We start from the raw sequence: 17342 nt of genomic DNA on the forward strand, positions 1-17342 counted from the left end.
TCAGAAAGCTTTCCGGACGTGTTTTAAAAAATTGCAAACGACGTCGTGCAGCTGACGATTGCTTTTATAATGAAAAGTTGTTCGTAAAACCCAAACCGTTGCTTAATGCCACGGTCTCTAGAACGCTGCCATGGAAGGTTGCTTGATGAGATGCTCTCACGGCGGCGCTCTCTTGAAAACCCTCAAACCTCTCCGTTTGAACCTCCCCAGGAACTCCATTCGCTGCTCTTCCATGTACGTCCACTCCGGCAGGGGAGGATCGGCTTTCAGCCGCAGGGCCTACGACGCATTGCTGTTAGACGCCGGAGGCACTCTGCTTCAGCTGAAAAAACCAGTCGAAGAAGTTTACGCTTCCATCGGAACCAAATACGGTGTCGTATCCAAATCCCACTCCTCAATTTCCCATCAATATTAAAAATTGGAGCCAAATTCAAACAACCGATGTTTTAATTCTCCGCAGGTGTGGCTGCAACTCCAGCTGAAATCAAGCAAGGCTTCAGAAGAGCTTTTTCTGCTCCTTGGCCTCAGAAGCTTCGTTACCAGGTTTCTTAAATTGGTTTAACTTCTGCAACTAATTGAATATTACTGTGACTAATTAATTGTTTTGGGTATTAATGATGTTGTGATCAATCAATAATTGTAGGGAGATGGGAGGCCGTTTTGGAAACTTGTTGTGTCTGAAGCCACTGGTTGTGCTAATCTCGATTATTTCGAACAAGTTTATGAGGTAATTTCAATGATTATATACCAAAGCTTGAATCTTTGAAGAGAATTTTGAAATTAGATTTGATTTCCATGGTGGGTTTTTGTTGGTTATATCAGTACTATGCGAAAGGTGACTCATGGCATCTACCGGATGGAGCTTATGAAACAATGCTCCTTCTCAAAGATGCTGGAGTTAAGCTGGCTGTTGTATCGAATTTCGACTCCCGCTTGAGGAAGCTGCTTGAGGACCTTAATGTTTTGCATCTGTGAGCATCTGTTTTGTTACTAATTTGTTGTATTCGTGGCGCAAGGGCGTTGGGTTTCTTCGTTTTCTTTTATATGAAGAAATGAAGGATTTCCTTTTCTTTCATTTGCAGGTTTGATGCTGTTATCATATCTTCAGAAGTTGGGTATGAAAAACCAGATGCAGGCATATTCAAAGCTGCTTTAGGTATGCACAAGAAGGTTATCGTTGAGATCGGGATTTTTTTTCTTGCAGTTTAAAAGTCCACTTTGAAGCTATTCTCTATGTTCTTCGATTGTTGCAGATCAAGTTCACGTGGATGCTGGCAAAGCAGTACATGTTGGGGACGATAAAATTGCGGATAAGGATGGCGCCAATGCCATTGGAATCGATTGCTGGTTAGAGTTCTTCTCGGTATAAATAGCATTTGTGCCATGTCTTGTTCCCGTTTTGATCATGATATAAACATTCATATTGTGCTGCGTTTCATGATTCTTTTTGCAAAAGGGTATTACTGTTGTGACGTTATATCAATGTCGCAATAAGTTCATTACAGAGTTCGTAGGACTTACCTTTGATTTGAATAAACAGGTTATGGGGTCTAGATGTGAAGACATTCTCTGAAATTCGAAACCGCATTCTCATTTCAGAGTCATAGCTTCCAAAGAACCAAGGTACCACACTGTGTTTTGCCGATTGTAATTCAAGCTGGTTTGATCCTTATTTGTTTCTCGTTTTTAGGTATTGCGCTGTGGACCTAACATCCTGAATCTTATTATGGCAAGAAATAGCGGTAAAACAAACTAGATGCTTCTAAAACATAATCACCGACATTTCTGTTGTATTAGTTATCACATCCCAGTTGGCTGTAAAAACTTCATTGGATATTATTCAAATTATAAGATTTTGTTTTAAATTGAATTCACAATTTCAGTCCCATTGTTGTTGTGGGGAATTTTCTTACATAAAGGAATCAAAGTTTTATCCTATATAATTTCAAGCGTTGCATGTGTGGTCTGTTTTTTAAGAAGCTGCAGATGCAGCTGCTGGTTACAGCAAGATGATGAGTTCGGACTTCAGAGGTTAAGTTTTGGATTCGGGAGTGAAAAATATTAGACCATTGTCTCCGACTCCTCTCCACCTCAAAATTAGAAAGCTCTCTGTTTTTTATCAGCTATTTCCTGAATCTTATATCTCACTGCTGCTCTTCTATCCTGCCTGCAGCTCTATTAGCAGCACCGAAAGATCCAGCATTCTAAAGACATCTTCATCTTATCCCTCACTCACTTATATCCCTTTGCAGGAACAATTCAATATGACGATTCCATCTGTTGTGACGACCTCTGGGCTGCATTTCTTGAAGCTCAAGTCAACCGTCCCATGTCGAAAATTTTGGACAAACCAGATAACCTTGGGATGCTAGAGCAAATGATTCCATACAAGCAATGACAGGCCATCTTCTACTTGTCCACGCCAACTTCTTTGAATGTGGTGGATTGGCAATCGGAGTCAGCATGTCACATGAGGCCGCCGATGTATGTATGGGCAGCACATTTATTAAAACCTGGGCTGCAACTGCCCTCGGCTTGTAGTACTAGTAATGGTGATCATCATCAAGTGCTGCTTCCTCCAGATCCCCATTTTGGTGCCGTGGCTTCTTTCTACCCACCACTAGATTTCCTACACACAGGTTGTGGAAGTCGCTATAGACAATTGTACTTCAACAAGGAGGTTTTTGTTTGATGGCTCAAAGATTGCCACTCTCAAGTCCAAAGCTGCCAGGGCCACGGTACCAAACCCAACCCGTGTTGTAGTAGCGTTGACGCTCATTTGGAAACGCGCTAAGGAAGCATCAAGATCAAACTCGGGTTATGTAAGCCCGTCGACATCGTGTTAGCCGGTGAACTTGTGACGGAGTCCCCTTCTATTGAATGATCCGTTGAATAACTGGAAGCAAATTTTCTTGCTAATGTTGTTGCCTCCGCTGGTAACTATCTCAATGTAATCCCACTTTTGGGTTAATTGATTTAAGTAACGATGTCATTGGCGGAACGGAAAATGTCATCGGATCAGCTCAAACAGTGAATGTTTCAAGTGGAAAAGAAATGGATATTCATTGAAAATCAATGGAGCTTACAGAGATCAGAACAACATTACATTCACCTGGCCGAGGTACAATTTTCAGTTGTAAATGCTGAGACAACAATAAACGATTTCGTTAGGCAAGATACCGATACAGTTTTCTGTCAACACTGTCGCGTTCCAAAAACTCCCGCTCGATAAGGGATTCAATGCGCTTCTTAATCTCCGTCGGGTTGGCCAGGAATCGAGATTGCAACTGCTTTGTGACCTCGGATATTACGTTGTTGTGATCCAGAGTTCTCCTGGATTTCATGATTCTCACTATCGCAGCTTCGATCTGGGGCTTCCTGTCCTCCTCCACTCTCTGGCGAGTCTCTTGTTTTTCGGGTTCTGATTCCTTCTGTGCAACCACAGTTCCTATCTTCACCTTATACAACTTACTTGTGAACTTGTCGTTAACAACGAAAGCATCATCCTCGCCAATGTCTTTACTCATAGGCTCTTTCCGAAGAACATTCTTTCCCTTCACACAAGCCATGGATTGCAGACATCTCTTCAAATCTAAAGCGGGAATCTCCGCAGCCTGCTCAATCTCCTTGTAGTTCAGTCGATCAGCATTATTAAACAGCATTAGGACACACATTTGATAAGTGGAGACATTCAACTCATGCCTCTGGCCTTTCCCGAAAGTAGCCTTTATATCTGCTGTGCCCATGTTAGTCTGCCAGGACAATCTCCGACCTGTATGTGTCCCGAGGTAATACGAACGGAACTTCTCGCAGAGTTCCGACATTTCTAATGGAAGGTTGCATGTCACACTAGGTTGAGTGGGCCAGGACCCTGTCGTCAGAACCTGGACGGTCAACGTAGGGCCATCCTCTAGCTCGGGATGACTTGCATAAAACCCTTGCATTGTATCCTGGGAGGTTTTCATATCTGTAAACATGCCCTCTAATTTTGAAGTAAACTGGTATCCGCATTCGGTCTTGAGCTTAACTATCAAACTTCTCTCTGCATCGTCGGAGACAGTTTTACCAGACAAAAGCCGCTTTGCCAAATGCTGCTTATAGTACTTCTCGAATACGTCCTTCTCCTGCAAGTAACGGAACAACATCATCACCTTGTCGAGAATAATTTCTACATCCTCCTCACTGACCCCCTTCAAACTTTTGCGGAGTTTGTCATCAACAAACAGTGAAATGAACTCAGGCGAACGACTGTTGAGATTAATAAAGTACTCGAAAGAGGAATTCAAAGCATTTAGGAATGTCTTGTCATTGTTAAAAGACAGTCTAATAATGCTGTCATACTTATCTTTCTCATCCAAGAGCCTCTGGACAAACTCCACTGGATCCTTCAACCTTTCTGGATCGGTAACCAGCTGTTTACCAGTTCCCCTGATGTGAGAAGTCATCACTTCTCGTATTGTTGAGAGACCGTTGGCAACCCGACGGAACAAGCTGTACATTCTTCCAAGGTCTTCATATTTATCATCGAAAAGCATGTTCACCAAACCTGAATTCTCCATGTGGACTAATCTCAGCATGTGGTTTGCAATCACCTCCTCCTCTACCACATTCGTTATCTTGGCTTCACTCTTGGCATCCAAGTAATGTGTCACCCTTTCCACTTCCTCATTCAGGCGCCTCTCAGCCTGCTGCAGATAATCCCCACAATCGCAGCACTCGATAAATTTTTGAGACTCGCCCTTGTAAAATTCAGCTGAAACCTCAAGAAAATGATTCTCAAAGTCCTCGCGGTAAACTGAAGGACCTAAATCCATAAGCATCTTAATTATACTCCTCATCAAACCCCGGTTGATAACATTACCGGTTCGTTCTCTGAGCACTAGTTCAATAAGTGTGTTAAGAAGCCTCGTCTGAATCTTGTTAGAGCGGACAATATTGTCTCTCCAAAGGTTGAGCCCAAGCTCGTGAACTGGGGTTTTCTGAGTGCTCGGAATGTAAGTCCTGTCCATGTACATCAGAATGTCTCGAATCATCTGCAACGCCTTGTTGTGTTCAGTCCATTTCTTATTCATTTCTTCAAGAAACATTCCACCCTGAGCAGATTCAATTGATTTAGATATCTCTTTGAGATGAGAAGTCATGGTTGTAACCAGTCCCGAGTAAAGCTTCTCGCCGAATTTGTGGAGCACCATATTGTAGGCATTTCTGAATTCATAAAACAACATACTTTAGCAACATGAATATCAATTCTCGTTTTCACAATAAGAAGCAAAATCACATAAAATCCTGAAGCACTTCTTCAATTGCATATCAATTCACATTTAGGCGTGTTTGGACTGCTTTCGCAGGTGAAAGTGCTTCTCCAGAAAGCAATTAAATTTGATAAGTTTTTTGACGTTATTGTAATAAAAGCACTTGTAGCATAACTGCTTATTTAAACAAGTGCTTTCTACAGCAAGGTTATTCTCATTTCATTCAAACATATTTGGCATCAAATCACTCAGAACTTAATTTAGCTCTTCCTTCACAAATGCTCAATCTATGCCTGGATCGAAAGCATCGAAGCGAAAACAATGAAAGTGAATTTAGCAAATTTAAATCAACAAAAATCAACAAAATCTAAATTCTCCAAACAAATCAAAGCAATTCAAAACAGCAAACACAAATACATGAAATTAAGAGGAGCGTGAGGGAGCGAGCGAACCTGTAAAGCTCTTCGAAGCTGAGGCCACTGGCATTGTGATTGTAAATCTCGCGGATTGCGTGCTCCAGAACCTTCCACGTCTTGTCTGCGTATTTCGGATCCACCACCACCCTGTGCTTGAACGCCTCTATCTGAAAATTCCTCTTCTTCTGGTTACTCATCGGATTCTATTTCCGATATCCTAATCACAACGCCTCAAAACACCGATTTCGGTATGGCCGCCACAAACGGAGGAGCTCTGCGTCTTCTTTTGCTTCGACGGAAGCGGAGGGAGGGAGGGAGGAGACCGGCGGTGATTGGAGGTTTTGATTTGATTTGCCGCGTGACAGTGGCGTTGAAAACAATTGAAATAATATTCAATTGATTGGCGGATTTAAAAGTTTATAAAGATTATTGATTAATTAAATTAATTAAAAATAATTAAAGAATTGAAGGGTTGGAAAGGAGGAGAAGCAAAAGCAGGAGTGCATTGTGTGGGGGAGGCCATTTGATTTTGCTTTTGGTTTTCGTTTTCGTTTCGTTCGGCACGTTTCCCGTACAACAACGAAACGTTTCGCCGTTGCGTTCGTTCGTGGGTTTTTTCTGCACATTTCGTTTTGATCTAATATTTTCGGCGCGTCTGTGAAACTGAAAGCCAAGGCTTCTTGGGCCTCCGGCCTTTAAGTTGGGCCTGTGCCCGCTGAAAATAAATAGTTTTGGGCCTCCTGAAACCTGTCTCTAACTTTGGGCCTCGTTATTGGGTCTAAGCCCACTGAAAATTAGCGGTTGCATATAAGAGTAAATTGTAGCAATGGTCGTTTAACTTTAACTCAATTAAAGCAATGGTCCCTCAACTAAAAATTTATTACTATTGGTCTCTCAACTCATCAAAACGTACAGCTATAGTCTCTCAACTGAAAATCTATTACCATTGGCCTCTTAACTTTAATCCAACCAGAGAAATAGTCCATGAACTTTAACCTAATTATAGCAATTCTGACAAAATTGACGAAAATGATCGTAGTTACACATTTTGATGAGTTGAAGGACCATTACTCTAATTTAATTAAAATTGAAGGACATTGCTATAATTTACTCTAAATATAACTCTCCTTCTTCTTCCTAGTATCAGGCGTGCGTGAGAACTACGTCGTCGTGAAGTTCAAGCAACTGCACGCGATAAATACACACAAAAATCAGCGGACAGCAGAATTCGAACTTTCAGAAGCTTCCGCAGAAGAAACCAGAAGCTTCTGCTTCTCAGAGGTACGAGATTCCACGATTCCTTCCAAAACTTCTAATCGCTCACTTTGAATTATGTGCTTTCAGTTCTTTTCGTTCTGCTTCCAGTTTTATTTTCTCGAATTAATTTCAGATATTACTCTGTTTTCCGATTCTTAAGTAACAAAACGACCCCGCTTGCCTCGGTGTTTCCCATCGCCGAAGAAAATGTCCCAAGATATCTACTCCGAGCGCCCCTTGTTCGGCGGCGCCATTACTAGCACCTTCCCTCTCAGATTCGAGGTCAGTTTTTGTATATATTTTGATTATTTTTGTGTTTGTTTTTGTAATTTTATTCCAAATTTTGCATCTTTTGTCTTGTTTTCTGTCAAATTTGTAGGATGTGAGCAACATTCGGCAAGTTCCCGATCACCAGGTTCGTTAATATTGCTAATTGGTTTTGCTACTCTTCAAATTTTGCTTCTTTTATTTAATTTCATGTTGTTGATTTTATTTTTTTGGTGGGTTTTTGAAGGAGGCTTTTGTGGACCCCGCCCGGGACGAAAGCTTGATCTTTGAGCTCTTGGAGTTGAAGCATGAAGTCGGCGACAATGGAAGCGCCAACTGGTTTCTTCAGGACCTTGCCACTGAGCAAGATGCTGACGGGAGCATGGTAAAACCCTAAACCCTGAACCGTAAACCTTTGCAGCTAATTGATCCGTTTTGCAGTTGTATTTTAACGTTTTATTTTCGCAATTGCCGTCAGGTGATCGAGCAGTCTGGCGTAATGGAGGCCCCCAGATTGTGTTATAGAAACACACCTGCTGTTGTTACGACTGCTGTTGGCCAAATGGTATGTGCAGTTTGAATTTCGTGTTATTCGTGGCTTACTGGTTCTCACTTTTGATTCTCGCCATTTGTTTTGGGTCGTAAATTTCGTGTTTTCCGTTCTTGAATGTAGGCAATTTCGAAAGGGCGGCAAGGAAGGGAAGCGCAAAATATTGTGAGGGTATGTTTGTTTGTTGTGTTGTATGGTATTCTAAACTGTTTCAGGGTGCTACTCCTGATTTACTTCGGCAAGTATGCTAACTCGGGTTTATTGCTTGGAATCGTGCAGGTCTATGTAGCAAATTTGCGCCTTAAGGAAGTTAATACAGATGTGCTGATTACTGCATATGAGCCCGTTCATATAAAGTAAGTTGCCGCAAAAATTCTGTGTGGATACAATAGGAACTTATCTCTTGTAAACAAGATAGTCATGAATTATGTGATCAAAGATCTTGACTTCCTGATTGGCCCATACGAAGTAGGACGTAGTGTATGCCTTCTTACATGTAATTTGCAATATCCTTTCATCGGCTGCCTGATTTCTTAAACATTAGGCAACTAAAAAGAGAATAATTAGCACTACAGGATGACTAGGAGGGTCCTAAACTTAGCTTATGTCACAATACATCCCGCTTTGTTAATCCCTTAAAAACCTTAAGAAACACAGGTCCCTCCCCATGAGTCTCCTCTGTGTTTTCTTTTAAGGTAGTAGTAGTTCTAGCACTACCTTAGGAGTGCGGAAATCTATCTTTTTAAGGGGTACGGACCCCTCCATTAATATGGTACATATAGGTGAAAGATGTAATCCTTGTATTTTGTTATATTCTCGTGTTGTGCTAGTTTCTCATCTGCAAGCAGTTTGGCTGAATTCGGTCGCTTTGAAAATCTACCAAAACCAAATATTAGTGCACGGTTTCTCTCCTTTTTATGTTACCTTATCATATAAGATGGTAAAAAAGAATACGGTTGCTGCAGAAAGGATTTAAATCCACTGTGGTTGAGTTCATTCAGTTCAGAAAGAGTATATATGCATGCTAATATTGTCTAATGTGCATGATAAACTTTTGCATTCTATGACATTTGTGTGATTATGTTGTTTTGGTTGCAGTCCTTTGAGCGAAAGTGCAAACACCGTGGGGGCTGGTTTTGCTGTTCCTGCAGTACAATCCGGGCATATGCCAGTGGCCGAGGTCTTTAAACTCGCCGTCTCTAGCTTCAGGGTCAATGACTGGAATCTTTTTGGTTCTGTTGTCTGAGATGTATTGTGTGTTCATATCAGCAGTAATTTACATTTTTAAGATAAGGTGAACTCTAAGCTACGAAAAGCAGGGTTTTTGGAAGAGGCACGGGTTTTGTAGTTTGTTATCTTTGCCCTTTTCGGCTTCTATGAATTCAAGTTTTCTTCTGATCCACAAAAAGTTCAAACCCAAATTCTTCTCGTGCAGTTTATTTGCGTTAGTGAGTTAAATTGTTAAATGTTAAGAGGGAGAGAAATCACTGAGCTTCGAATTTGCACTAGAGTGTCCAGAGTGTACAAACTATGACTTTAGAGACTCGCTCAAGTTCAAATTTGAAAAGTACGGATGGCTTACAAAATTGATGTTGGGCTGGGCTTGGCATCTTATTTGCACAAACTATAGCTATTAGATCGTTCATATTTGCATACGCCTCATTTCTGCGTGTGGAATTATTTTTTGTTTTTGTTTTTGTTTTTGTTTTTAGATGGGAAGGAAAGAGAGAAAAAAAAAAGTGCAATTGAAGAGGGAAGTTTTCATTTTTATTTTTTAGATTAGAGGATGCTATGATCACTTTTGGGTGTGACTTTTCAAAAGAAAATTAAAATTTATTTTGTGTGAATTTATTTGACTGTCTTGATTTTATTTTGTGTAAAAGACTAAATTGTCTTTTCGCTCGCTTTTAGTTTACAAAGAGGACTTTTTTAATATGTAGTTTCGATTATTGATGGATACTTTGATCATGTAAAGTCGATCAATTTGTCAACGAAATTAATATGAATATATAGTTAATTACTTCAACAATTCAACAAGGTTGATATGAATACTAAGTTAGCTATTCCGACAATTCAAGATTGATACATCAATGATTATGACATACTTTTCATGTTATTGGTAAGATCGATACTTTAATTACATAATTATTGATACGGTGCTAGTAATTATCTACATATGATTGTGCAGTCGGTTGTGTGATCCAAATTTTCCTCAGGAGTCAAGATAAGAGAAAAACCCAAGTGCTGTGATTTTCACATTGACAAATGAGAAATGCTAAGGAGAGTCTCCATAAATTCTCTGCTATCTCAATGTTTAGTAATAATTTTTTTACTAACATTATAAAATATTGTATCAAAAATTTAAGGTGACAGAAAATTCATGGAGAGTTCCACGTGCTCTTAACAAATTATACCAAATCAATCACGTGGCAGGCGACTAGTTTGAATTATGAACTGAGTGGGGCCCAATAACACGTACAATATGGCTGTATTTTGTTTGCGTACTTTAGAGATGATGACTAATTTGTTGAAATTATTGGTTGTCAAATTGCCCAATTCACATCATATCATTGCAAAAACTTAGAATCTAGATACGATAAGTGTGACAATGACATAATAGAATACGACGATTTATTATCTTAAGTTTTGCATTACATTGTATGAATAATCAAGAAATGAATTACATTTATGCGAGGCATCAACGGTAGGTTTGTCATGTCTGTTGTTTTTGTGATAAATTTGTACCTGAACTATTGATTCTTGTGGTTTTGTGTGGTGGTCATATGATTTAAAATTATTTACATTCTATGCGAATTATCTCCAAATCAAAATATTAATCACTTAAAATAATGTACTTATCTGACATCTCTTGAACTTAATTGTTGGTACTAATAAAACACTTTATCGTTAGCTTCGTCCAATTGTTTTTTGAAGCAATTAGTAAACGAAACTCATTTCCCACCAGCCACAAGATGAAAGAAAGGGGGGACGTGTGTCAAATTTACAAATTTTGGTCGGTAGCTTTAGCTTGGTGAGTTAGTATTACATTCTAGTGACATTTATATTTTTCTTCATATGTAAACGAAAAGTTTTATGTTCAATTTCTTGCTAAAACGAATTTGAACCACATTATTGTTAGCCTATTATAAGACTAAGTCTACATTTAATGTAAATAATATCGTTTGTTAAAAATAAAAACACACGCACACACATCCAGCATAGATATGATTTGAAGAAAAACTTATCGAGGAAGGTCAAACTTTACAACTGAGATCTGCCAAAAATAAAAATCACTATGACTTTTTAGATAAAACTTTACACCTACTCAGCCAAAAAGTATTCCCCACCTTCTGAACTAGCATGTTGCTAATTAGATACAATATGATGTTGGATACATTAGCACTGGACTATTGGCCTATCATTAATCGGCCGATGTAGTCAAGGGAGATGATCACGTGTATGGCACAAATACATCGCAATAGTGACTATTCATATCAATAATTTAACAACATTTGAAAAAATAACACAAATATTTTTGTATTATATGTAAAGAACACCACTACTTGTGCCACGCAAGTCTTTATCCTCGAGAATGACATTCCATTGACTGAGCTGGACCATGGAGGCCCACTCCCACTATTCCATCCGTGCAATTGACTGTTGTAATTGTGCCTATTTCTCTTTTGGTAAGTTTGTAATGTCAATGTGTGTGCTTTTACGACTGAATTAATGTGAATTAGTAGCATATATAATCACAGTGTTAATGCTTAAGGGTTTAATTCTCAACATTAATACGTAGATTATATCTTGGCGCGTACAAAGACTTCAATTCCCAAAACAAGAGTAAGAGTAATTACATGTTGTTTCGGTAATATGTTCTACAAGATGCTAATTTTGTAGCAAATGTGATTCCAAACTAAGGTCATCAAATATGTGTATTCTGTCAAAGGATTTGCACGCATTTATGTAATTTTATTTTTTACTTCCGTTGATCTTCTTCATTCGATCCGATGGCCGAAATTTAGAAAGGTGTGTGAGAAGTAAAAAAGGGTGTGTGGATATTACACCCCTTCAAATTATAATGTGAAATGCCCAAAGGCTAGAAGAATATGGAAAATATGAGTTTAATGGGCATGCAAATAAACAAGAGTAATGTTATTCATACCATGTTTTAATACCACATTTCTATACCACCTTAGGTGACATCTGATGTGGACAGCCATATTATTTGAAAAATTTGCAAAACTCAAGGAAATAAAGAAGAAATACTCCTCGTATACCACAATCATCATTTAATTAATTAGTTTTTCTTAATTATTAGTTTATTAAATAATGAACTAAATTTAAAAATCTAATTAATTCAAATGATGTGACTATCCACATCAAATGCCACCTAAAATGTATGAAAATATGGTACAAAAATGAATAACATTACTAAATAAACAATTATTGGACCCATACCTCAGTCGTGCACGGATATACTTTTACCGACATAAGCGTAGCTGTGGATTGTGATATGGTTTCTTTAGTTTTAGTATGGTCAATCCTTAATTTCTCATGATGGAGTCCGTTTTATTTATTGGAACTTTAACGAAAAGTTTCCGGTACTATTTATTTTAATGAAAAATCACATTTTTACATTAAAAAATTAATCCTGGTACTATTCACTTTATTATTTATTTTATCTTTATCGTTAAAAATCAAAGTTTTCAAACTATTTTCATTACTTTTCCTTTTATTTATTATTTATTGCACCATGCCAGCAAACATATCAACACTTCCCATGTATCCCATGTTCAACAGGCAAAATCTATAGTCATATACAAACTCTAATTATATGGGCTTTTTCTTTAGATAATAATTTGTGGTTGACTGCATCTTTTTTATGCAAGCGATAATGAGAGTGAGAGAAATCAAACTTGAAATCATGAGTACAAAGGTGAGTACTTTAACTCGATCGAGATATCTTGCCCAAGAAAGATTGATTGAATTATCAAAAGTTTGGAGCGTGAAGTTCAATTGGATCCATCTTCTAATTGGCTCTGAACAACTGAAAAAAAAGATTATTTAATCAGAAAGAACTCAGTTCAAATGTAAGATACATATTTAAAAGTTTTGACAAATAGAGTAATCTAAGTTGAAATCATAAGTACAGAGGTGAGTATTCTTAACTAACTCTCACTGAGTAGGAATTGTTTGCATGGTTGCTTGTTTTGGACGAACCATGTTTACCCCCAACCCTGATTACTTTTTGCCTTTGAATTGGACACCGCAGCAACCACTGCTTTGACAAAGGAGACAATACCCGGTATGAAACCGCAAATTCTAGACTGATCTATTGCTTTTCACTAGGCAAAAGTTCAATTACAAACTAGCCTCTTTTGTCAAAGCATCCTATGCGATTTTCAAACTTGCGTATTTTAAATTGAGTTGACTTGTACATGAAATTATGTATATGCATGTCAACATACTTTTAAGTCGACGTAAGTGTAAGACTCATAACTCATAAGCATGAACGGTCAAGATCCATGTGCATGCACGACATAGTCTACCATGGCTGATAGTATGCAGTACGAAAAGAAAATTGAACGGTGAAGAGTTGAAGCAGCTGTCCTCTTCTGTTGACAAAGGCCATAAAATTATGACAGCAGTACTAAGATGGAAAGGATATCAGAAAGAGGAGACCCGTCACAGCTAGCTACCAAAATTAGGTAAGGTCACCGCAAGCAATAGGTCTGGAATGACCCACAAATATGCATCGATGCATTGCTTTTTGTGCATAGTACGGAAAAGTGCTTATTGGATTCTTCAAGTTGGATAAGCTGCTTAAAATAGTGCTCTCATGATTAATTATATGATCCCAATAGCCTGTCATTCAGTACTCCATTCTTTCCCTTCATTTTATTTTGGATTAATATTGTGCATGCACAACTGTCATTCCCTATCTTTCTGGCTAGTATTCTTCTAACCGTAGAAACGAATTTATCTATGCATGCTAAGTAGGTCATTGTTTAAATATGTTTTTAATATCACTTTACATACGGACACGTCATACCTACACCGGTGGCGAACTTAGGAAATCATATCTACACCAATGGTGGACTTAGGAAATCTTATTTTGAGAAAAAAGAGGGGGTGGGGGAATGATGCACAAAATTTTTGGACTGTATAGCATGGAAATTGGCATTTCATTGAACCTTGGTAGGCCTCAGGTCATTTGCCAAGTCATATTACACACATGTCAACAGATACCAAGTCACCTTCCAACCAAGCACGTCGACTAATATCAATAGCTTTTGAGCGAGCATGCCGATAGGTGCCAACATATGCTGAATGAGCTTATCGAAAGATACTCATAGCTAAGCAACAAAGGCATGAGGCTAGTAGCTACCCTGCACAGTGCCCATAAAAGCGATTCGTCGACCAGTTGGAGGGAAGCTTTCAAGCCCATCTCAAATTTTCAAGGGCGGCACCGAGTTCTTCCGTGGAGAATTTTTGAGTTTTTTTGGGGTGGGGGGGGGGGGTTAGCTGACCCACCTTGTCCAAGGTGAATCTGCCTCTGATCTACACCATTCTACATACGAATCACTTTGGGTGTATACACATGATATGTTTTCTCGAATCATATAGAAATCTGCATCTGAAATTTCTTCTGATATTAAATGACAATAGATTAAAAGTGGGTTAGTGTATTACACAATTTGTGAGAATCAATTGTCTAATTAATGATTAACAGTTTTTCATTAACAAATGGCTCATGCATAAACAATTGATGGTACCTAGCATGCCCATTTGGACAACACAAAAGGCCATACACTTTAATTTTTTTTTTTTTTTTTTTTTAACACCAAAGTCTTTCTTTTTTACCAAGAATTTGAGTACCAAGCGATAACTAAATCCATGGTGCTTAAAAAAATATGTTTGGATATGAATTGCCTTGTGATTTTTGAAAAAAGAGGGACTGGCTTCGCCTAAATAGGACGAAAATGGTTTATTTATAGCTCGGCCAACCACCAGCATTCCGACAAATTTGTTTATGATTGAGTCTTATTAGCTAGCCAATGTGGAGGGTAAGCCATCTTCGTCACCGGCAAGAATATGATAGCCAGGTAGCAAGGCACGTGATTTCTTAGGCAATCATCATCAAGTATTAATCCCATAGGTCTCTTTCGATATCCCTTCAACGGTGTGGCTTCAATGTTGTGATGTTGGAGAGATAGAACCCACGACACCACATGAGGGCCATATTTTTTTAGCATAATGGCCCTTTTTCTGAAAGTATTAATTCCTACGGTTTTTTTCAATTACCACTACCAGAAAATAGAGCTTGTTCTACAAAATTTTTGTCCGGCAAACAAAATTTCGTCGGATAAATAGACTTTATGAGACAGATTTTTATTGGTAAGGCAAAAATGGTCAACATTTATGGTTTACTCAAAACCTTTACGTGATGAAAGGCAATCGCAAGGCAAGTCATAATTCGTCAGGCAACATCTTGGCGCGAAGAGGGAAAAAATGGTGCGCAATATCAGACAATTTGCTCGACGAATATAGTATTTGTCAGCTAGTTAGGCCTTGCTCGATAATAGTGTTTGTTGGCTAAGTCTATTGTTTGTGGTCAAAATCTCATAATGACGTGTAATAAATATCCACCGACATAACCTTTGCTTGACATTTTTCTTGTCATACCTGACGGAGTGGTCCATTGAGCAATCCCTTATTCATAAACTATAAGTCTGTGCCTTCCTCTTCCTCTTTCTCCTCCGTGCCTTCCTCTTCCTCTTTCTCCCCTTCTTCTTTGCTTCAATACGCCCTTTTCCCACTACTTAAACCCTACCCTTTCACCACTTTGCACGAAGTCCCCGAGTACCTCATGAAAAACAGCAGCAGCAAAGGCATAGTTGTGGTGGCCTGAGTCCAAAACTAGAAGATGACGGTGCTTAGACCCACACATCTAGTTAGGGGAAGGAGGTGCATGGAGGTCTAGGGAGTAGTATTGGTGGTAGAAATCAGAGCACTATGCACGAGAACAACTATAAGTTTTCTAAATGATAATATTAGAATTAGTAGTTTGAAAGGGCATGGAGAGGATACCACCGGCATGGGTTCCAAAGCTCTAAGCTTTATGACTAAGGGCTAGTTTGGTATTGTTGTGCTTTGAAAAAAAGCTGCTTCTGCTATGCTGTGAGAATAAGCAGCTGTGAAATAAAGCAGCAGAGTGTTTGGTAAACTTTTTTTGTAAAAGTGCTTTTGAAAAAAAAAAAAAAAGCAGTATTATAGTGTTTGGTAAACTTTTATGTAAAACAGATGTGAAAAAAAATCGATTTTTCAAAGCTGGGTTTTGCAGCTTCTTGTTTTTGGCTTTTTTCACCCAAAACTATGAAAAAAAGCTAAAGTTGATTGTTTACCAAACACAAAAACAGCTCCTAGCTTTTTTTGATACCAACTTTTTTCAAAATCACCTTAGTATCAAACCAGGCCTAAGCCTTTTTCACGACAAAGGTGCAAAAACAATTTATTAAAAATGCAAAAACTTGAATTTATGTGCACATATTAAACCATATTTGACAAATATAAGAATTGCATCTAAAATTTATACTTCCACGAAAATAAGTCCAATTTCTTATATATATATATATATATATATATATATATATATATATATTGCGAGCCGAGGCCAAGACAAGCCCTAATTTTCACCTTCTTTCTATTTTTATGTAAAGAGATTGATAGTGTTATATTTGTCACAACCATTTTGATGTGTAATTTTCTTTTTTTTACAATCATGTTAGCTTTTACCCTGAAGTTGCATGTGGTAAGAGAAAAAAATATACTTGAGATAAATCCATTTTATAACACGTGACGTGTGACGGTTATATTCAAATTTTCTCCTGCTTTGTATCATAAAGAAAATAAATTAATATAATGGAATATATAATTGATTAGTTAGCTAAGTTGGGTGCAGAAAAGTAAATAGCTTGGAATACTAATGACATGATTATGCACTATCTAAGTGCATCTCATTATAGTATTAGTATTCAAGTTTAGTTTAGTACAAGTTAATCAAACGTTGATCGATCGATAGCTTAATTCAATTAATCGTAATTATCGAATACCAACTACTGTTAGTTCCATTTATATGTAAGGTTTATTTAGTTTCTACGTACATATGTATGATTACTATCTAAGGTTTATTTAGTTTCTACGTACATATGTATGATTACTATCTGGTAGCTAGGTTTGTTGGTTGTTGAAATGTAATTGTTCCTGCCTCCTATTTCTCTTCTTTTTTCTTTTTGTTCCCTTTTAAGATACACTAATTGACTGTTAGGTCTGTTCAGCACATCGGTTGAGATCTACAATGTTCTAAAGTTCAATCATTAAAAATAAAAATTGAGACCAAAGACTAATCTACTCCACGAACACGATGATATTAATTTATGTGCTAGCCCTAATATTCATCAAAAGTTAAGTAGCCACGACACGAATATATATAGATATATATATATATATATATATATGTATATATATGTATGTATGTTCTGAGATATAATATGTTATTTTTAGGGTTGTTTTATTCACACCCCATATTTTGTTGAT

General features: G+C 37.9%; 3 protein-coding genes across 4 annotated transcripts; 2 read left to right on the forward strand and 1 right to left on the reverse strand.

Moving 5' to 3' along the window:
• The first annotated feature begins 71 nt into the window (after positions 1-71).
• LOC137732180 (uncharacterized) lies at positions 72-1918 on the forward strand. Its single transcript, XM_068471479.1, has 8 exons — positions 72-371; positions 461-543; positions 644-727; positions 823-971; positions 1083-1156; positions 1254-1347; positions 1541-1623; positions 1691-1918. Exons 1-7 carry the CDS (start codon positions 131-133, stop codon positions 1605-1607), a joined length of 792 nt encoding a protein of 263 aa, XP_068327580.1. The 5' UTR covers positions 72-130; the 3' UTR covers positions 1608-1623; positions 1691-1918.
• A 1126-nt stretch (positions 1919-3044) lies between these two features.
• Positions 3045-6170, reverse strand: LOC137732179 (cullin-3A-like). The gene is made up of 2 exons (XM_068471478.1): positions 5705-6170; positions 3045-5205 (listed from the first exon to the last, which is right to left on the reverse strand). The coding sequence occupies exons 1-2, from the start codon at positions 5863-5865 to the stop codon at positions 3168-3170; spliced, it is 2199 nt and encodes a 732-aa protein (XP_068327579.1). The 5' UTR covers positions 5866-6170; the 3' UTR covers positions 3045-3167.
• Positions 6171-6827: 657 nt separating this feature from the next.
• On the forward strand, positions 6828-9163 carry LOC137732224 (uncharacterized). 2 transcript variants are annotated; one of them, XM_068471525.1, is made up of 8 exons: positions 6828-6949; positions 7086-7207; positions 7305-7340; positions 7440-7577; positions 7671-7757; positions 7866-7913; positions 8022-8098; positions 8841-9163. In XM_068471525.1, the coding sequence occupies exons 2-8, from the start codon at positions 7133-7135 to the stop codon at positions 8986-8988; spliced, it is 609 nt and encodes a 202-aa protein (XP_068327626.1). In that variant the 5' UTR covers positions 6828-6949; positions 7086-7132; the 3' UTR covers positions 8989-9163. The 2 variants fall into 2 exon arrangements, with proteins under 2 accessions (XP_068327626.1, XP_068327627.1); XM_068471526.1 differs by having other exon boundaries at positions 6929-6949; positions 7059-7207.
• Positions 9164-17342: the final 8179 nt, after the last annotated feature.

The sequence above is a fragment of the Pyrus communis genome, chromosome 4 (genome assembly GCF_963583255.1).
Source record: "Pyrus communis chromosome 4, drPyrComm1.1, whole genome shotgun sequence".
NCBI lineage: Eukaryota > Viridiplantae > Streptophyta > Magnoliopsida > Rosales > Rosaceae > Pyrus > Pyrus communis.